The sequence below is a fragment of the Pseudophryne corroboree genome, chromosome 7, assembly GCF_028390025.1.
Source record: "Pseudophryne corroboree isolate aPseCor3 chromosome 7, aPseCor3.hap2, whole genome shotgun sequence".
NCBI lineage: Eukaryota > Metazoa > Chordata > Amphibia > Anura > Myobatrachidae > Pseudophryne > Pseudophryne corroboree.
The window spans coordinates 430842741-430865656 of NC_086450.1; the positions used below are offsets into that span (position 1 = coordinate 430842741).

Sequence of the window (22916 nt, forward strand, 5' to 3'; positions counted from 1 at the left end):
ATATCTTTTATAGCTTTTTGTTGAGGCGGGACGCCATCATGTCCACCTGTGGCCTTTCCCAATGGTGTACAATCCTTTGGAAGACTTCTGGATGAAATCCCCACTCTCCCGGGTGGAGGTCGTGTCCGCTGAGAAGATCTGCTTCCCAGTCGTCCACTCCGGGAATGAACACTGCTGACAGTGTTAACACATGATTTTCCGCCCATCGGAGAATCCTTGTGGCTTCTGCCATCGCCATCCTGCTTCTTGTGCCGCCCCGTTGGTTTACATGGGCGACTGCCGTGATGTTGTCTGATTGGATCAGTACCGGCTGGTTTTGAAGCAGAGGCCTTGCCTGACTCAGGGCATTGTAAATGGCCCTCAGTTCCAGAATATTTATGTGTAGGGAAGTCACTTGACTTGACCAAAGTCCCTGGAAGTTTTCCCTGTGTGACTGCCCCCCAGCCTTAAAGGCTGGCATCCATGGTCACTAGGACCTAGTCCTGTATGCCGAATCTGCGGCCCTCTTGCATGGAACCTGCCGAATGGGATTGCTTCGTAGGAAGCTACCATTTTTTCCCAGGACTCGCGTGCAATGATGCACCGATACCTGTTTTTGCTTCAGGAGGTCTCTGACTAGAGATGACAGTTCCTTGGCTTTCTCCTCCGGGAGAAACACTTATTTCTGTTCTGTGTCCAGAACCATCCCCAGGAACAGTAGACGTGTCGTAGGAACCAGCTGTGACTTTGGACTGTTTAGAATCCAACCGTGCTGTTGTAGCACTTTCCAAAATAGTGCTACCCCGACTAGCAACTGCTCCTTGGACCTTGCCCTTATAAGGATATTGTCCAAGTACGGGATAATTAAAACTCCCTTTTTTCGAAGGAGTATCATCATTTTGGCCATTACCTTGGTAAACACCCTCGGTGCCATGTACAGTCCAAACGGCAGTGTCTGGACTTGGTAATGGTAATCCTGTACCACAAATCTGAGGTACTCCTGGCGAGGATGGTAAATGGGGACATGCAGGTAAGCATCCTTGATGTCCCGGGATCCCATGTAATCCCCCTCGTCCAGGCTTGCAATAACCGCCCTGAGCGATTCCATCTTGAACTTGAATTTTTTTATGTATGTGTTCAAGGATTTTAAATATAAAATGGGTCACACCGAACCATGCGGTTTCGGTACCCCAAACCGTGTGGAATAGTAACCCCGTCCTTGTTGAAGTAGGGGCACCTTGAGTATTACCTGCTGGGAATACAGCTTATTAATTGCCTCTAGCGCAGCCTCCCTGCCTGAGGGAGTTGTCGGCAAGGCATATTTGAGGAAACGGCGGGGGGGAGACATCTCGAATTCCAGCTTGTACCCCTGAAATACTACTTGAATGAAACAGGGATCCACCTGTGAGCGAGCCCACTGATCGCTGAAATTTTTTGAGACGGCCCCCCACCGTACCTGGCTACACCTGTGGAGCCCCCGTGTCATGCTGTAGACTCAGAGGAAGCGAGAGAAGAATTTTGATTCTGGGAACAGGCTGACTGGTGCAGCTTTTTCCCTCTCCCCATGTCTCTGTACAGAAAGGAAGCGCCTTTGACCCGCTTGCTTTTCTGAAGCCGAAAGGACTGTACCTGATAATACAGTGCTTTCTTAGTCTGTGAGGAAACCTGAGGTAATGGATACGAGGTCCCAGAGACCATCCCCAAATAATTCCTCACCCTTATAAGGCAGAGTCTCTATGCGCCTTTTAAAGTCAGCATCACCTGTCCAGTGACAGGTCTCTAATACCCTCCTGACAGAATGGTCATTACATTCATTTTGGATGCCAGCCGGCAAATATCCCTCTGTGCATCCCTCATATATAAGACGACGTCTTTAATATGTTCTCATGTGTGACAGGGTCACCGACCACGCTGCAGCAGCACGATCTGCAGGTCTCAGTCTAGTACCTGAGTGTGTAAATACAAACTTCAGGATAGCCTCCTGCTTTTTATCAACAGGTACCTTCAAAGTGGCCGTTCCTAAAACGGCAGTGCCACCTTTTTTGACAACCGTGTGAGCGCCTTATCCACCCTAGGGGATATCTCCCAGCGTAACTTATCCTCTGGCGGGAAAGGGTACGCCATCAGTAACTTTTTAGAAATTACCAGTTTCTTATCGGGGGGAACCCACGCTTTTCACACACTTCATTCATTCATCTGATGGGGGAACAAAACACTGCCTGCTTTTTCTCCCCAAACATAAAACCCTTTTTTAGTGGTACTTGGGTTAATGTCAGAAATGTGTAACACATTTTTTATTGCCGGGATTAAGTCACGGATGTTCCTAGTGGATTGTGTATATGTCTCAACCTTGTCGACACTGGAGTCAGACTCCGTGTCGACATCTGTGTCTGCCATCTGAGTGAGCGGGCGTTTTTTTGAGCCCCTGATGGCCTTTGAGACGCCTGGGCAGGCGCGGACTGAGAAGCCGGCTGTCCCACAGCTGTTACGTCATCCACCCTTTTATGTAAGGAGTTGACACTGTCGGTTAATACCTTTCACCTAACCATCCACTCTGGTGTCGGCCCCACAGGGGGCGACATCACATTTATCGGCATCTGCTCCGTCACCATATAAGCCTCCTCATTAAACATGTCGACACAGCTGTACCGACACACCGCACACACACAGGGAATGCTCTGACTGAGGACAGGACCCCACAAAGCCCTTTGGGGAGACAGAGAGAGAGTATGCCAGCACACACCAGAGCGCTATATAATGTGGGGATTAACACTATAACTGAGTGAAATTTCCCCAATAGCTGCTTGTATATATAATATTGCGCCTAAATTTAGTGCCCCCCCTCTCTTTTTAACCCTTTGAGCCTGAAAACTACAGGGGAGAGCCTGGGGAGCTTTCTTCCAGCTGCACTGTGAAGAGAAAATGGCGCCAGTGTGTCTGAGGGAGATAGCTCCGCCCCTTTTTCGCAGACTTTTCTCCCGCTTTTTTCTGGATTCTGGCAGGGGTATTTACCACATATATAGCCTCTGGGGCTATATATTGTGGTATTTTTGCCAGCCAAGGTGTTAATATTGCTGCTCAGGGCGCCCCCCCCCCCCCAGCGCCCTGCACCCTCAGTGACCGGAGTGTGAGGTGTACATGAGGAGCAATGGCGCACAGCTGCAGTGCTGTGCGCTACCTTGGTGAAGACTGATGTCTTCTGCCGCCGATTTTCCGGACCTCTTCTTGCTTCTGGCTCTGTAAGGGGGACGGCGGCGCGGCTCCGGGACCGAACACCAAGGACTGGGCCTGCGGTCGATCCCTCTGGAGCTAATGGTGTCCAGTAGCCTAAGAAGCCCAATCCGGCTGCAAGCAGGCGAGTTCGCTTCTTCTCCCCTTAGTCCCTCGCTGCAGTGAGCCTGTTGCCAGCAGGTCTCACTGAAAATAAAAAACCTAAATCTATACTTTCTTTCTAAGGGCTCAGGAGAGCCCCTAGTGTGCATCCAACCTCGGCCGGGCACAAAATCTAACTGAGGCTTGGAGGAGGGTCATAGTGGGAGGAGCCAGTGCACACCAGGTGACCTAAAGCTTTCTTTAGTTGTGCCCAGTCTCCTGCGGAGCCGCTATTCCCCATGGTCCTTACGGAGTTCCCAGCATCCACTAGGACGTCAGAGAAATAAGGATTGCATACGTCTCAGGCCACAGTGCGAGGGAATGTAAGAGAAGTGTGTGCCTGTAATGCCCGCAGAATCCAGGTAAGGGATAAACCTTGTGTACACGTCACAGATGTGGCCACAGCACATGACAAAACTTTAGGTGCTTGTAATTGTGCAGATGAATGATTGTCTTCTAGGCTTTGCCTCTTACACAAAGGAGAACATAAGGAATTATTTTGACATTTAGGTGCAGATTTAACAAGGAGTGATATTCTTATTATCACTCTTTACGAATGATAAATGGTGCACCAGCCAATCAGCTCATAACTGTCATGTTTGAAAAATGTCAGTTAGGTGCTGATTGGCTGGAACACTAATCAACATTCATTATGAGTTGATAATAAGAATATCACTTGTTAAATCTGCCCCATCATTTGTTATTGACGAGCCCCTGAATATATGTACATAACACAGTGGTCAGTTACTGGATAGGTAGATGCTGTATAATATTCATGGTTATAACGTAGGTAGAAATAATAACCTACTTGTAAGTACCATAATGTGTAGGCAGTAGTCACTGACTATGTGCAAGGATGGCACTATGGCATGTAGCAGTATAAATGGTCCTTGTGATAAACGGGTATGGTTCAAAAAGTCGACAGTGAACAGGTTGACTCTAAATGGTCGATATACACAAGGTTGGTATGTGAAAAAGGTTGATGCTGACATTGTCTACAGTCGAACAGGTCGACGTGAGGTTTTTTTGTGTTTTTGGGTTGTCAAATTTCAGCACATAAAACCCCAATTAGTGTACAATGTCCCCTCCCATGGCTCGCTTTGCAAGCCATGGTTCTGGCAAGGCGTCTCGTTTCGCATGCCATGCTTCAGGCAAGGCGTCTCGTGTCGCATGCCATGCTTCGGGCAAGGTGCCTCGCTATGCACACCATGGTTCGGGCAAGGTTACCATTCCCAATCGTAGTCCAAGAAATGAATTGAAAAAATGAAAAAATAAAAATAAAAAAATTCCCCAAAAAAACTTACGTCGACCATACGTTGTGTCGACCATTATCATGTCGACCATTTGAACCTATCGTTTGGCTGTCAACCTATCACCTGGATTATGTAAAAAAAAAAACCCCTAGCTATTTCCCAGAGACATTTGCTTGTTGTCAAGGCGATGAAGGAAGAGGCCAGGATCGTGACTGAAAATATTTCTGGAGTCCTTTTAGATCAAGCGGCGGGAAGTATGGTGCAATCCTTTTCCGTATCCACCACTTGCCCTCAGCAGCGTGTGCACCCCACAAGCGGCTGAACTTGTATCGGAAGTGCTCTCCCCTGATCCACCTGTAGGAGGCAGCACAAGAGAGATGCATTTGGAATACAGCTACATGCATGCTATTGCAAGTATATCCATATAAGCGTTTAAAACATCTACAACTGTGTCTAAAAAATATTAATAGTTCTTTTACACAGATTAAAATGTATTTAAGTCAACTGGCACTAATTTGAATGTAACCTCATTTCTAAGCCAAGTGCAAGCAACTTTCACCTTATGGGGCGGACGCTGTTTCGATATTCACGCACATTCCCGATGGTTGGAGGACTGTGCAAAAATTGGGGAAACGCAGTGCAAATGTGCCTCCATACACCTACACCTTTGTGTGCCATTTGCGTCCACCTCTGAATCGATAGATAGATAAGATAGATAGATAGATAGATAGATAGATAGATAGATAGGTGCATGCATACAATTGTGCTTCAGGTAACTTAAAGGCAGATATGAGTATATATTTTTTTCTAGCATAATGATATTTAAGTGCAATCATTTTCTAGCTCTGTCCTGCAGGGAAGCGGTTAATGCAGCCATCTTGCCCAGTAGCAGCTGCGATTGGGGAGGGCTTTCATGGTTCTATCACATAGCGGCCTGGTGTTATGACATCTTCCAACTGTACGCGTTAAAAATTAGAAGCAATATTTGAGTTGTGTGAAGGGGGGCTAAATCTCACAAACAGCTGTAATTAGTTCCAGAGGGCAACAGCTGTCCCCAGCTAACAGCTGAGAGATTTTTGGAGGGAAAAACAGGAACTGTGTTTTCTGTCAAAATTAACGACCTGACAAGGCCAGCAAGGGTGGGGAATAAGCCGAAACATGAGTTTTATTATTCCATACGTGCATTTAATATATATTATTGGCTTTTTATCTGGAGACCTCTTTGCAGGGTTTCCCTCCTAATTGTAAATCAAAGAAAGGACATCGGTGGAGAAACATAAATTCATTAAAAGCCATAAAAACCTCTCACAGGTTTCAGCTCTGGCCTACCCTGGCCCGTTAGCCGCGGATATAAAGTCATCCCACTGTGTAAAGTCTCCAGAAATTAATGGGCTTCTCTTTTTTCCTACAGATTGAATCTAGCGTTTCACCATGATCCCTCTGTGGGTTAGGTGAGATGTGTCTGCAATGGAAACGCGTGTTCATATATCACGGGCGCTAATAAATCGTGTCAGGTCAAAGAGACTGTTTAATTGACACATTAAATAGAAGACTCTGCGGGAGTTGGTGAAAAAAAGGGGGGGGGGATCCAAAAATATAGGATAGGGGAACTATAGTCCATATGATGTCTTTAAATACAAAGTGTGCTAGACTTCTTGGAGCGTCTCAGTTGCGCCGGGTATCTTGCGCCATATGGCGTATATATGCTAGCTGTATGAGGGCACATCTGTACTATATACTGTACTTTATCTCATTGCACCCAGCATCGTAATGGCGGAATTGCTTATTTGTTATGTAAATAAGCTAAAAGGGTTAATTACGTGGAACATTATAGTACGGAGGCTCTTGCGCTGGTAGCATTGCGCTTTGAGAGCAGATATGGCTGGAAAAACGCAGACACATCTGAGGTCCACAACTGTCCTCCTTCCCTGCCCTGTGTTCTAGAGTAAAAGAACGCGTGTGGGTTTACAGAGTATGAATGGGGCGGGCACTACACGTGACAGCGGTGCCGGACAATTTACTCCATGTTATCCCAAGCGCAAACAAGCTGTGCTCGCACATCCTGGCTGGATTTAATAGGCGGGAGAGGTGTAATGTAATATATAATAAGGCTTGGCCCTGTCCCAGGCTATGATTATCTGATTTGTTGAGAAGGCCACAGTATTAGGCAATAAAGCAAAATTAACAATAAACTGGAAAAGCGCTTTCATATTTGTGAGTCCTCTGGTAATTAGATTTATGTTGCAGTAGCTCCAATGATATGGTGCAAACACTTAACTCCTGCAGTGCTGGCACAGAACGAGACGCAGCAGTTGCCTCAGAGCCTGGCCAGCTACGCAGAGAGAGAGAGAGAGAGAGAGAGAGAGAGAGAGAGAGAGTGTGTGTGTGTGTGTGTGTGTGTGTGTGTGTGTTTGTGTGTGTAAGGAATTGGGGGGGGTTTGTTCCCTTACACTTGTAGCACAGTGACATGGTGACATAATGACAGATGATCAGGTGCCTGCAATAAACTGCAGCTATCTGCATATAACTGTCCCCTATAATTCATCACTCAATGACTGACACTGGAGCATTAGAACTGGCTTATGATACACAGGTCATGCTCTTGTCGTTGCGTGACCCATGCAGTACAGTTTCACCACGCGTTTCTTCAGTGTTGACATTAACCACTTAACTAGCACAGTCACCAGAGCCAGGTGTACCGTACCTGGCTAGGTCGCATCACATGCGATGCACTGCCCGCCCCCCCCCCCCCCCCCCACCCCACACGGACGGAATTGCGCCCCAGTATACAGTGCAGGCGGCTTTCTGGAGAGGTTTGTTCCTCTCCCTGCACATTTTAGCTGATCTCTGAGATCAACTGCAGCAGAAGGGTACTGATGACACAAGCTCCGCTGCGCTCTGTATGGGGAAGGGGGGGTGTATATATCCATGGGGGTGGGGGCAAATATAACCAGTGGAGGAGGGGAGGTTAAAAGATCAAAACTGGGACAAGGTATTGGGGGAGGGAGGGGGCTTTTAATGGGGGGGGGGGGGGTAATGTTATTAAAGGTGTTTATTTATTTGCTATTAAGGGAGGGGGGGGGGGTTTGGGTGCTATTATTAGGATTTGAGACCAGTGGCGGGGGGTCTATTGCCATTGAGGGGGTGGGAATTTATTTTATAATGGGGTCTATGGACGCAAGGGGGATGGGGAGGGTGGTGCAAAGCACCCCTTAGATATATATTTTTCAAATAAAATATTTTAATATATTATTAAAATTACTTTTAATAAGTAATAAAAAACTGACTTTCTGAGCGGTTTTGCAGAATTTTTTTTTGTCAGTTAACTGGTTAGACATCAACCCATTGATAAGTGTTGCTTGCAATACCATGGCGCTGGAAAACCGCAGTTTACGTGACAGATTATACTGATATAATAATGACTATGTAATTTGTAAATGAATGAATTGGCAGCACTGGTGGTCTGTGTGGAGGCAGCAAGCAAGTCACTTGCCATGAAAAGCACACAAGACCGGGATGACGGGAGTTGCAGCTCAGAGACCACCACAAATACAGAGCCTGGGGCAGATAATGCATTAATCCCTGCACACCTGTCAGTGATAACCTGCTGTGTTATGCACAGTGCACTCACCTGGGAGGTCCCTTCTCCTGGAAGGGGTTATAGGCCAGGAGCGAGGTCGCTGCGACATCATCGGCTAGCAGCTTCCCGGCCAGGTGTATTACCCACTCATTCTGTTCATAGGTCTGATAGATCAGTCAGCACATACAGGAGAGATAAGAGACACTTCAATATAGTGCTGTAAAGGTTTAATATTATTGCATCACTATAATTTGCACAAAGAGTAATTCATGCTATAATCACACAAAATATATATATATATCTCTCTTCAAATAAAAAATACATGTTGGAGGGTTTTTTCAGGTTATTTAGATGAGAGTACTCCTACTACTGGTGTTTCATATTTAAATGTGACAGAGTGCAGTACCTACTGGCAGCCTGCAGGGGGCACGATACCTGTCTTTTGAGGGTTACGGAACACCTCCACTGACAAGTGCAGAGTTTAGGAAGTCCCAGACAGATTCATTATTCACTTCTAATAAGTAGTCTCCAACAATGCAGGACCAATGGTTTATTATAAGGTATTATAAGTCTTTTCTCTCTCTGTAAATGAAGCTGCAGTCTATTCTATCTGATGGGAAGATGAGAGCCCAAAATAAAGTACAGTTAACTTAATAACTAGGAACACAGCAGTATGTACCCCTCTTTCTTTATTCCACGGCTTTGTTATGCATTGAATAGATGAATTCTATAACATAGGGGGAGAGGCATAAAACCTTCTAAATAGTGGAGCTGCCCATAGCACTCTTTAGAAGGTTTGCTACAACTCCCCCATAGTTATCAATCAATGGTTCTTATTTCCAAGGACAGGTTTTAATTGCTTGTCTGGGAAATGATTGTGTGTGGAAATGTCCCTAATATCAATATTATTCCCACCCGCGATCTCTGTTAATGCGTATAAGATGCTGATCTCCCCACCCAGTCATATACGCCTTGTGCTCTGCCAGGAGCAATTATTAAATAAAAGGATATAAAATGACAAAGACAGATATTATAACTTTACTGAACATGTTATGATGGAGCTTGTAGTGCACCAAGGCCGGTAAACATGTAGCAAGGGTGCTCAAATGCCCCTTGCTGCGTGTCCCTACAAACTGTTACCAGTTTCATACGTTTCCAATATACTATATGGTAGGGATGGTCATCGACCATCGATGTTTTGAAATGATCGATGGAGGAGAATCACATGGTTTCCCACCATCGATGGTACAGAACCTCCCCGATAATTCTCCCCCCCCCCCCCCACATTGTGCCAGGACACTACAACCAACATCTAAGAAGCCCCACCCCTAGGCTCTGATTGGCCCATGGGACAGTCAGTAAAAGAACAAGGATGACCATAGGTTGGTGAAACCATTGATGGTCATCCATTGCACAGCTTGTAACCACTGATGATCACTTGCATATTCACAATCGATGGTAACCATCAATGATAAACACACAAATGGCCATACCTACTATGCAGAAAGGCCTATAACTTATGGGGAAATTCAATTGTGGACTAAGGGGGTGAATTGCTATTGCCGCGGCATTTAACCCATAGACAGATTAAGGGGGGGATGCAGGGCATACTGTACCCCGGGCCTCCCACTGTCAGAGGGCCCCCCGTCCAGAGCACACTGGCATCACTCCCTCTTTTGCAGCAGCAGAACCAGACAGCCAGAATGTGAGCAACAGCAGTATCAGAATTCATGAACCATCAACGGAGCTTCCCAACCAGACGAGAGATAGGAGGGTGGAAATAGCTGCAAGTGACACAGGGTGGGGATCACTGTGGTATCTGAGTCCTGTGTAACTTGTTATGTAATGAGGGTCTAGACACACACACACACACACACACACACACACACACACACACACAGTCCTCCTGAGTCCTGTCCCAGTGTGTAAGTAGTACAGAGGCTGCTGCTATTTTTGCATGTGACAAGATAAATTACAGGTTTTATTTTTCTATGTGGTTTTTAAGGTTGTTTAAGTTGTCTTTTGTTCCACTACAAGAACATTTATAAAATAGTTGTCTTTCAATTAGGTGGCGCTATAAACAGTACCCAGGCATTATTAAACTACTAGTTTAAATCTAATATACACCATTGGGCTAAATGTAATATGCACAATCCATACATCCCAACATGACCTATTCCAATAGGGACAAAATGCTCTCTACCTGGACTTCCTTCTTAAGTTATGATTAGAATCACCTGTGTTGAAACATCCTTATTATCAATGAAATAGTTCAACACAAGTGACTACAATCATATATTAAGAGGGAAGTCCTTGAAAGAGCATTTTGTCCCTCCTGAAATGGGTCATGTTGGGAGGTATGCACAATCTTACATACACTCCCCCCTTCCACTGAGGCCCCCCTGTCTAAAGTGCCTCGGGCACCCCCAAGGCTTAATCCGGCCTTGATTTAACCTTCGTAGTGCGCCCAACATGGCTGCTTCACCTGGTATGTTTGAGGATGGGATGAAAAATACATGGACCTGATAGTTTTGTTGGGACCCTACTCTGAGTGTTAGGACGATGCAACCAGCCCCATTTTGTGTCATCTCTTCTATGGTTAGTCTATTCCACCCAGGGTAATCCTACGCAGTGCACCCAAGATGGCTGCCTCACCTGGTACCTGTGAGGGTGGAATACACAACTCATGGAAGTTATTACCCAAAATGCCTACACCAATCCTGCATTATGCTTACTCTATGTGTTCTAGGTTTTCATTTTTATATGTTTGTGTATTGCTGCATTAATCTTCTGTATTATTGGCATAATTCAGGTTGGATCGAAATACGCGATCCAACAGCAAAAACTGCTAAGAGGATGCGGGCGCACGTGCAGGGCCCGTCCTGCGCATGCACCCGCATTTTTGAAGCACAATTGTGTCATCCTGGCAGTGAAAGGATAAGATATAAAGTGGTAGGACATTGGGCTCTCCATCAGATACTTTTGCAAACACCACCTCTCCAGGTTTCCTGCCTCTCCCATACCTCAGTGCACTTCTAGTTTGCGGAGGTGTCTCTACACGAAGTACAGAGCAGGTGTGAGCCATCTGGTGGTTGCATGAGTGCAAACAAAAGCATCTTGTGCTGATTTCAGAAGTTACCTCAAATGGAGGCAGCCATTTTGTGGCTATGCACCAGTATCCATGTTACAAGGAAGGGGAGGCACTCCCAAGAGGGAGAATAGTTGTCGGTATCCCAGCGGTCGGGATCCTGGCGCCGGTATGCAGAGCGCCAGGATCCTGACAGCCGGGATACTGACAACTATTCTCCCTCTTGGGGTGTCCATGACACCCCTGGAGGGAGAATAAATAGCGCGGCGCGCCACTGCGCCCGCAGTGTGGAGAGCCCACAAGGGGCTCTTTTGCGCTCGCCCAGCTGCTGGAATTCCGGTGGTAGGGATCCCGGCGCGGGTATGCTGGGCGCCGGGATTCCGAGCGCCGCTATATCGTAGTACACCCCAAGGAAGTAGTGATTTCACAGAGGCACACCGTGGAGGTAGCCCCTGCTTGAATGCACCTCATTAGTGGTTGAGGCACCTTGTATAGCACACACTGATTTAATAAGGCTTTCAGCCTCCTAGCTCACAAAATGGCTGCTTACAGTGTGTCGGCAACAGGTACATTTTAATACGTTTGTTTTTGGAGCATGTAACAAATTTTTATTTATATATATATATATATATATATATATTTATTTCCCCCCCCAGATAAATAGATTAAAGCAATAAGTCACTCTACCGGCTGCGTGGGACATGTGTGCATGTGCTTCTCACTAACTCATTCTCTATAAAAACATTTAACATATCTGTAACGCTAAGCGGACTGGGAATAGTCTCACAAACTAGACAACAGAGAAACATTATTGTAAAGGGGCTTTAACACAGCCCTCTCCCTTTTTTTTGCAAGTGCCTGATGCATTATTAAAATAAACTCCACCTGGTGGTGCATGAAGCACACTGCGGTAATATCCTGCACCCGGAGAGTGTAACGTTCTCTACATCTGCCAGTACCAGCAATGTATTAAGTTTCACTTTTTTTTTTTCCAAATAAACATCAGTTTCCTCCCGCTTCTCCCACTGGTAGCATTCCTAACTTGCCCTGTTTTGTTATATCATTTCGTTTCTACAGGGTTTCAAAATGCTTTGCTGCAGCACAGGGTCTTGTGCAATGTCGCACATCTCACAGGCCAGATGCCTGTGCCAGCTTTGCCCACTCATGACTAACGCTGAGCCGCCTTCCAATGGGCAGAAGGAAGTGCGAGCCAGTTCTGTACTCGGGGAGAAATGTTTATTGCAGAAATGGATTCCCCTGCTGACACACGGAGACAAGGCGATAGACTGGGCCTTGGTGTAGGATATGTGTCAGGACCCAGCCCGAGGTGCCGACACTTGCTCCTAGGTTAGTTTACGATGTGATTTCATAATCTTGATTTAGACACCCATAGTTTGGGCACAGGGATTAATGCCACTTCTTGCCTGGCAGAACGCATTGCCTACTTTTAATCGTAGGCACAAGATGGAAAGGGGTTTAGTATGAAATAGCTACAATCAAAATCCCGACGATCAAAATACCAACAACAATTGGCCGACGGTCAAAATCCTGACAAGGTCAAAACACTGACATTTAAAATAACGACAAGCTCAAAATAATGACATTTAAAATGTCGATAGGTCAAAAAGTCGACAAGTTTTCCAGTGGTTTTTGTGTATGTATGTCGACACAGACACTGTATAAGTGTACCGCGGCTGCGCTCAGCACACTTTTATATTCCCCCTCCAGGTCCACTGGGATGATAAAGTATGAACAGGTCAGATTCAATGGAAAAATCATGAAAAACCCATGTCGACTTTTTGACCTGTCAACACTTAAAATGTCGGTATATTGAACTTGGCGGTATTTTAAATGTTGGTATTTTGAACCTGTCGGGATTTTGACTGTCGGGATTTTCATTGCAGGTAAATTGACCGCATCCAGGGGGTAATTCAGAGTCGATCGCAGCAGTAAATTTGTTAGCAGTTGGGCAAAACCATGTGCACTGCAGGTGTGGCAGATGTAACATGTGCAGAGAGAGTTAGATTTGGGTGGGTTATTTTGTTTCTGTGCAGGGTAAATACTGGCTGCTTTATTTTTACACCACAATTTGGATTTTTACTTTGAACACACTCACCCAAATCTAACTCTCTCTGCACATGTTATATCTGCCCGCCCCCCCCCCCAATGCGGTGCACACGGTTTTGCCCATCTGCTAACAAATTTACTGCTGCGGTCAAATCTGAATTAGGCCCCTGATGGAAAGGGTTGGAACTTCACAAAGGAACACGGTTAAGCTGAAATCTAGATTTCTTATACAACAGCATTTCTTCATAACGCTGCGATAAAAAATGTTCTCAAGAATTGCAATATTATAACTATACAATGCAGGTGGACTGTTATAAAGTACTATTACAGACAGCCAACTTGAAAAGATTGTACATTTTGAAAAATAACCTATTCCTGCATGTTTTACTGTAAATTGTAAGGTCGCGCTTTCACTTAAACTGCCAGGATCAAGCACAGTCCTTCACGTTTGTTCTAGCCTCCTCCCATTACGGTTGCATGACGGACAATACCATACTGCTCACAATTCTCAAATCTTAGGTGATCATAAAAGTGAGTTGTGAATAATGACATTTGCAAAATGTAAGACAACTCTTGCAGGATATTAATATGCCAGGGGCTGGATTCAAAATCCTTATTAATTTAGGTCTCGGTCAAGAAATTTAGCTTCGGCTGAAAGCAGGTGGGAAAATCAGTAGTAATGACCACTGCACACCTTGTAACTGTCCCGATCTGAGAGCTCCGCCACACCATCCCAGTTTGGGTGGTAACTCCGAGAACAGCAGAGCATTAGTGAAGAGGTGTTGAGAGGAGAAAATGCCAAGGGACACTACATCTTTCCCAGACTGCTATGGAGACATAGCCACACCGTCATGTGACATGTGACCATTCCATCGTCCCCCAATGCCTGGATGTAAAATGTTGGGAGATACAGCATTGTCCTGAGAAAGTAAGAGCTTATATCGCTCTGCACAGCAGTGGAGAATGTGCACACCTACCAGTGTCCCACACTGTAATGAATAGGTAATGGTGTCGGGCAGCTTAGCCATATAAAGGCCCATCGGTTGACAGCTAGTGGAAAATGTATAAACACTCTACAATGTGCCAGATTTGCTCTCGGCTGGCATTACTGTTGGCTGATTGCACATAGTTCCCTGTTTGGTGCCCATAACTGCAGAGTTCTGGGCAGGATAGTAAACAGAGCCACTGTCGGCCAGTAGAATCACAGAGAGTGGCACACCCCGTTCTAGACTGCTGCGGCAGAGAGTGGTGGTGGGGGTGTGGATGGAAGCTCCCTTGCCTTGGCCTAGCCCTGATAGATCTTTAGTCACGGCCAGGCTTGGACTGGCCCACAGGGGCACAGGGGAAACCACCGGAGGGCCCTACTGCCTGGGGGCCCACCTCCTGCTCTAAGGATCAGGTTCCAGACTGTGCACTTGAATTATACATTATACACGTTACCTTATACTGGACTAGGGTGTATTTTCTACAGTGCATTGCTGTTATGAATCTGGTAAATTATCATACATGCAGCAGATGAATTTACTGTATATATTATGAAGGGGCCCAGATGTTGCACTCTCTAATGGTTATTCAAACCAATGAGGTGGCCGGCCACACCCCCGCTGCGGACTGACCACTGCATTCCCCCGGTGGGCCCTACATGCCCCAGTCCGACACTGGTCACGGCTCTACATAGGCCTAATGACGGCTCATTGGTTTGCATTCTCCTACCTAAATAATGCTGTTTAGAGATTGGTAGAATGATAAAGGCAAGGTCTGTGAGGTCACTAGCAATATGAACGACCACCATCCACCTGGCTATTAAGCATTTGACTTACAGAATTATCCATGGAACCACCGGGTCACAGCCATCAGCTGCACAAGATTAGATGCTCCAGGTGGTTGTATGAGGTAAACTACAAACAGCAACCAGGACATAATGTACTGCAATATGGCCACGGACAATGGGACTACTAGAGGATCTGAACAGGTCTAGTACTGTAGCTATGGTAATGCTTTTATACGAGAGAGCTCTGAAGAGTTGTGTCGCATTAATCAATTACTTAAATGTAATTAGCCGTCTCTTTATTTGAATCTGAACTTTTGGAGGTATGTACTTGTGTTTATTTTAAGAGAGCTCGATCCCCACAGACGGACTCCATTACTGATGCACGCAGGGTTTAATCTTCCTTAGCTGCTAAATCTCGGCGTTGTGCGTTGCAAATCCCAGACATATCAGAGTGCCCCCCGCAAGAGTGTGCGGAGGGCTTGTGGTCCCCGAACGCTGAGCACATTGTTAGTCAGGGTGGTGCGAGAGAGCAGTCAGATGGTCCTGGCTTGTGTCAGGACGTGAGGTGTGAACTAGACTGGCAGACAGCAAGCAGCAGAACACTGGTGCATTGTTACAGCCACACGCTGCAGGCCGTCCTCAGCATGTGCACAATCACTAACCACGCTGGCTCTGCGGTAGGACCTACAGTACCTCTGTGTGTTAGCGCCTTATCGCTGCAGGAGCCAGGTTACCATCTAAGGTTACTACAGCACCACGGCCAGCGTGGTGGGAAAGGATGTGTGTGAAATGTGTTTCCACTCCCAGGCCCCGGCCTGCTGCAGCCGGACAGACTGTGTACTTTGGGAATGCAGGGAAGTTGGGAAGTGGGTGACATTTTGGCAAGTCTAGTTATTAGACTGTGGCGCACCCAGGGGACCTGCTTTGTTTCCATGCGCTGGCTATTGCCATTGATCTCCTATAAAACACTCCATCATACGGTACTCCTGCTAGTCCAGTAGCTGCTGGCGAGCCTCAGTCGGAACTCGTGGTTAACCATCTCACTGCCACATCTACACATGACGACCTGCTTCGGCCTGCTACAAGGGTTCGGTGTGAAAACGTATGACTTTAGCATGAAAAAACAAATATTTTCTTTGCACACACCCTGTCACATAAGATGCTCACGCCGCCCCCTCATTAATCTAATGTCAGCTTCCTTGCCGGCTAGGCATGTCTGCCTGCCAGGGGGGCTCGGCTGCCTGCTGTCCTCTAGACTGTAACCTCAGGACGCAGTGTTGTTGCTGGAGGCTCCTCTCCGCAGTAAATCAGAGCTCTGGCCTTTGTTTGACTTCATAGCAATAGAGATCTATTTAACCACTACTCCAGAGGCTTTTACTGGGCTGCCCAAGGCATAGGACACCATCGGCGCTGTACTTACTGTACAACTAGCAAGCGTGATGGGCGCTGCAGGTCAGGAACAGCCAAAGCGCCAAGGGAAAGGGTGTATAAAATAAATTCCAATAATTCTAGTTCTAATCTTACTGTTGTATGAGAGAAATGAGCTGATTCTGAGTCTCACTACAAAGCCCTTCCCTGGTGTACATCCGTACATGCCAGGGATGAGACGCGCTTGGCGTGTCTGTAGATGCCACCATCGGTCGCACCATCCAAACTTGCGCCTATGCTAGATGCAGATCCTCCGTCTGGGTATGGCCTCCTGTGTTAGAGATTGAGCGTCCATGCACGCAACTGCCTTCAGTGACTCGCCTGGAGCCATAATAAGCACCATCTCCGTGCCACCACCCTGTTACCTCCCAGCCACCATCCAGGAACGTTCAATACATTTCTGCTACCGTGTGTCCAAATCTGTACTGCGACCCTTTACGTACAAACTCAGGACACGTGTGCTGCGCAGAGCAGATGAACAAACAGCAGCCGTTTGCGTGAATATTGGGATAGCATCCGACTCACAATCAGGTCTCAAATGTGTTAAACTATGTGAAAAACACTATACAAATAGGCAAAACTCTCGGCATAATAAATATCAATGTCTTTAAAATAAGGGGTGTGATACGGAATCCCCCCACCATTACCCTTCCTTGGTGGCGGCTAGGGCTAAATCTAGGGGGGTGGCAGCTATGGCTATCCACCCCCCTAGTTCCAAACCCTATCCCCTTCCCTAATGCCTAATCCCCCTCCTTGGGCCCTAAAACACTCCCCGATACTTACCTTTGGGATGTCGGCTGTCGGTGTCCCGGCGCCAGTCTTCTGAATGGTGTCAGGATTCCAGCGTCAGTCACCTGATTGCCGGGATGCCAAACCTGCTGCATTCCTTCCATTCCTGCCGGCATCCGCTGCCCCTATAGGTTACTATGGGGTTTGCTGCCATATTTACCAACTTCCGGAATGTGACGCATTGACCCCCGTAGCTATAGGCTACAAATCTCAGATGCAGCCGGCGGAGAGCTCTCCCGGAACTCTCACCAGCAATGCCCGCCCCGCATGTGCGGTCAGCGGGACCATGCATGTGCAGTAGCCCCGGCGGCACTCAGAGCAGGGTCCCTGCATGTGTAAAATTATACATGGCGCCGGTAAAATCGCATCCTGCAATGTTATCTTGGGGGCTAACATTGCGCCCAGATTGCAATGGAAATGTGATTTTTGATAAATGCCCCCCCTTAGTGCCTGTTCTGCTAAATGAAAACCACTGCTAGCCACAGAATCTTGGCAACAAAATGGAATCAGTAATGGGGGTCATTACAAGTTGATCGCTCGCTAGCTACTTTTAGCAGCCGTGCAAACGCATAGTCGCCGCCCACGGGGGAGTGTATTTTTACTTTGCAGGAGTGCGAACGCCTGTGCAGCCGCGCGGCATCAAACACATTTTGTGCAGAACAAGCCCAGCCCTGTAGTTACAGTACTTATCCTGTGCGATGATTGCTGTGACGAGTGACACGGTAATGATGTCAGACACCCGCCCAGCAAACGCCCGGCCACGTCTGCGTTTTTCCAAACACTCCCAGAAAACCGTCAGTTGCCACCCAGAAACTCCCTCTTTTTGTCAATCTCCTTGTGTTCGGCTGTGCGATTGGAATTGTCGCTAGAAGCAGTGCAAAACCACAAAGAACTTCGTACCCGTACGACGCACGTGCACATTGCGGTGCATACGCATGCACAGATTAGCCGTTTTTTTCACTGATCGCTACGCAGCGAACAACGGCAGCTAGCGATCAGCTCGGAATGACCCCCGATGGACGAAGCCTACGCTTAGCACTTGTCTGTGGAGCACGTACACAGGGGACCATCCGTGTGTGAATACAGACAGCCCATGCTGTGACCCCCTTCCTGGCCTGCCTGTCACACACTCAACCGCCTGCTGAATCAGCAGCATGAACGTCATTTGGAATAGAAATAATAAATCCATAGTGAAGACTCAAATCATCGGAGAACATGATCCATTCCAGAATCCGTTATAAGCAATGAGCGAGGTGTTCTGTAGGGATAAATTATATCTATACAGGATGACGGCCGGTTTGGAGGTAACAATGTAAAACGCCACTCACAGTCAGTGTAACGCCCGGCGTGCTTTATACTGATTATGAATGCCATTTTATATTTTTCTCCTCCAACCCGCCAGGAAGTATTTTGCGAATAAATCTTTAAATTGTAGCGCTACCGGTGTAATGATTCTGGGGAGAAATCCTCCTTCTCAGATCTCCCGGGACCCATCCGATAAAGCTGGCAACTGTGCTTGCACAAGTGTTAGAAATCCCCAGGGCACATGCATTACACACCGCCCTGATGTGTTCTCTGCATTACGTATAACTGTACAGCCAGAGCGCAGCTGTGTGTCATAGCCCAGGGTAACTGGAACACACACAACTGCGGCTGACTATAGAAAAATCATGTCTGAAAATCAGAGAGGTGATGCAATGTATACAGTAACAACCGCCGGACGGCACACATAAACCACTTCTTATAGTATTCTCCAGCTGGAAAACCCCTTCAATAAACATTTACGCTCAGTATGTACAGAAAGGGAAACACTGAAAGCATCTTATACCCCCCCCCACCCCCTTCTCCATACCCCCCCCACCCCCACCCCCACCCATTGCTGAGGTGCTGGTAGTAAACAAATCAGAATATAGAGAGATTTTGGCACATGTGTGTATTTGCAGTCGAATTGGCCAGTGGCTGTGTGTCGGTGTTGCACAACATCATCCCACAAATAATTAAAGCCCAGTGCAGCCTGTCACTCAGTGATGTGTGTGCTGGGAATAGCGGAAAAGGCTGCTTGTCTGTCACTGATATGAGAGGAGATACTCCACCGTACAAGCAGCACCGCAACAGCAGAGGCTTGCTCCAGGGCTACGCAGAGTGTTCCAACACAAGAATCCTCTGAGAATATGTAGATTGGTGAAAACTATCTCCTTCCCCATATATATATATATATATATATATATATGTTTCAGTACTCTCCTGGCCATATGAATTGTTCTCTTGTCTATAACAACCCTAGGATGTCTTATGTGTGGCAGAAGAGAAAGGTAGGATTGGACCAGAGGACGGATCCTTACCTGGAACGCTGCAAACCACATCAGCCAGTCCAGGCGGTAGTGATAGGGGCTGATAACACAGGGGCGGCGGGTTAAATTTCCTGGCTTGCAATTAAACTCATACTCTTCCCAAACGGCTTTGGGGTCATTGGGATCCAAACTTGACGTCCCCTGGATGATCACCTCTGTCCTCTCTTTGGTGACACTGTGGGGACATGTACAACACAGCAATTGAAACAGAACATAAATAATACAGCGATTTAACATCAGGCTTTTTTTGGGAAGACGTTCTGCCAGATGTGTTGAAGTTTTGGGAAATGCTCATGAACAACCCATACTCCAATACTGCGGGTAACATGAATGGCACCTTATAATAGACAGAGAGTGGAGTCACCCACAGCTACCAGTCAGGCTCTGCCTTTCTTGCCTGGTGCCACTTAGAAAAAAGAGAAAGCCAAAATATGATTGGTGGTTCTGCGTTTGCATACAAACGTTATCTGTAAAGTTTTTGTTGTTGTTGTTTTTTTTTTAGATATGTGACTAAGGGGGTCTATGTACTAAGCCTTGGAGAGAGATAAAGTACCAGCCAATCAGCTCCTATCATGTTACAGGCTGTGTTTGAAAAATAAACAGTTAGGAGCTGGTTGCTTAGTACTTTACAGTATCTCTGTCCACTTTATCTCTCTCCAAAGCTTAGTACATAGACCTTAGACATTAAGGGGGACATTTACTAAGCAGTGATAAGAGCAGAGAAGTGAGCCAGTGGAGAAGTTGCCCATGGCAACCAATCAGCACTGAAGTAACATCTATAATTTGCATACTATAAAATGATACGGAGCTGCTGATTGGTTGATGGGGCCACTTTCTTCACTGGCTCACTTCTCCGCTCTTATCACTGCTTAATAAATGTCCCCTTAGTGTCTTTCAAATGTTACGGACTGTAAATACTAGTCAGAAAATTATGGGGTAGATTTACTACAAATGAAAACTGGTGGTGCAGAGAGAGTTAATAGGCCCTACACACTGGGCGATGTTACTGAAAGATATGAACGATCTCGTTCATTAATGAACGAGATACCGTTCATATCTTTCAGTGTGGAGGCACCATCGATGAACGATACGTGTCCCCGTGGTCGTTCATCGCTGGTGCCCCGTCGGCTGTGCATGCAGGCCAATATGGACGATCTCGTTCATATTTGCCTGCACTAGTATGGAGCCGGGGTGATGGGGGGAGTGAAGAAACTTCACTCCCCGCGTCACTGTTCCCCCGCTGCCGGGTCGCCCGTCTGCCGTATCGGCGGCATATCGCCGTGTCTGTAGGGCCCTTTAGATTTGGGTGGGGTGCTTTCAAACTGAAATCTAAATTGCAGTGTAAAAATAAAGTAGCCAGTATTTACCCTGCACAGAAACAAAATAACCCACCCAAATCTAACTCTCTCTGCACATGTTATATCTGCCCCCCTGCAGTGCACATGGGGGGTAATTCTGAGTTGATCGCAGCAGGAACTTTGGTGGTCATTCCGAGTTGTTCGCTCGTTGCCGATTTTCGCTATATTGCGATTAGTCGCTTACTGCGCATGCGCAAGGTTCGCAGAGCGCATGCGCTTAGTTATTTTACACAAAAGTTAGGTATTTTACTTACGGCATAACGAGGATTTTTCATCGTTCTGGTGATCGTAGTGTGATTGACAGGAAGTGGGTGTTTCTGGGCGTGTGCGTAAAAACGCTGGCGTTTCTGGGAAAAACGCAGGAGTGTCTAAAGAAACAGGGGAGTGTCTGGGCGAACGCTGGGTGTTTTTGTGACGTCAAACCAGGAACGAAACTGACTGAACTGATCGCAATGGCAGAGTAAGTCTGGAGCTACTCAGAAACTGCTAAGAAATTTCTATTTGCAATTCTGCGAATCTTTCGTTCGCAATTCTGCTAAGCTAAGATATACTCCCATAGGGCGGCGGCTTAGCGTGTGCAATGCTGCTAAAAGCAGCTAGCGAGCGAACAACTCGGAATGAGGGCCTTTGTTAGCAGTTGGGCAAAACCATGTGCACTGCAGGGGAGGCAGATATAACGTGCAGAGAGAGTTAGATTTGGGTGTGGTGAGTTCAATCTGCAATCTAATTTGCAGTGTAAAAATAAAGCAGCCAGTATTTACCCTGCACAGAAACAAAATAACCCACCCAAATCTAACTCTCTCTGCAAATGTTATATCTGCCCCCCCTGCAGTGCACATGGTTTTGCCTAACTGATAACTAATTTGCTGCTGTGATCAACCCTAAATTACCCCCTGTATCTAGACACGTTGTTCCCTGACACTTTCAGCTTGCAATCTTATTTGTAGATACACCAACACCAGGGCAATTTAAGAAGCTATTTGACCTGACTGATGTGAATGACAAATATTCTGTGTAGAGCACTTTACAACTGGAGGTGCTACATAAATAATTAATAATAAGAATAATAAATGACAACGCAGCCGCAGGCTGAGACACGCCCCGAAAACGTCATAACATGCCTGCATTTTTTCTGCAACTCCCTGTAACCGCCCCCCTGACTGTCAATCACTTTGTGAATACTCTCCATGAGCGGCGTTGCAAGACCGTTGCTGCACCAGCGCAGTACATGCACAGTTGGGCGATTAAAAATTGGGTTTGCGCACATCTCTGTAGACAAGCAGCGGTTACTCAGAGACTCAGGAGAAGAGCGCTGGTCTTACTATAATACCCCTTTTCCACTGTCGCTAAAATTCGGGTTACTGTCCTGGGATGTGGCTCACTGGAAACGTACTCCCCAAAATGACGGTAGTGTAAAGGGGCTCCCGGGTGCTGTTTACAGCATGGGAGCTGAGATAAAAAACGGAATGGTGTCTGTGACAGCTGTCACTTGGGAGGGAGAGATTACAGCGCCCACGTAAGGTCCAGACCATTCCGGTTTCAAATCCTGGTTCAGACCCAGAATTTTGGTGGGAAAGGGGTATTTGTGGTCCCGAATTCATGCCTCCAAGAACTAGGGATGAAAAAACATAAGTCTATCAAGCCTGTCATAGTTATTAAAGTTAGAATCTTACACCAAAGCGTTAGTATGAAGCAATCACCTTATTATTGGTGTTCCCTAATCTGCATTTGCTGCAACTCAACATGACAGCTCCACTCTAACTAACCCAGAAGTGGCTTCTCCCATGCCCACCCATCACCTGATTTACAGAGTGCAGCCCCATGCTAGGAAATGACTATCGGGCTGCTTGGTTCTATAAAGCTATAATGGGGATCACCTA

General features: G+C 46.6%; 1 protein-coding gene across 1 annotated transcript in view; it reads right to left on the reverse strand.

Annotated features, from left to right (window-relative positions):
- Nucleotides 1-4103: 4103 nt before the first annotated feature.
- The window catches only part of LMF1 (lipase maturation factor 1), a 578735-nt gene continuing 559922 nt past the window's right edge, over nucleotides 4104-22916 (reverse strand). The window contains exons 9-11 of the mRNA XM_063934869.1: nucleotides 19670-19853; nucleotides 8236-8348; nucleotides 4104-4958 (exon numbers count right to left, since the gene is read on the reverse strand). Of these exons, the coding sequence (XP_063790939.1) occupies nucleotides 4784-4958; nucleotides 8236-8348; nucleotides 19670-19853 (472 nt within the window). The 3' untranslated portion in view covers nucleotides 4104-4783. The remainder of the gene's footprint in view (nucleotides 4959-8235; nucleotides 8349-19669; nucleotides 19854-22916) is intronic.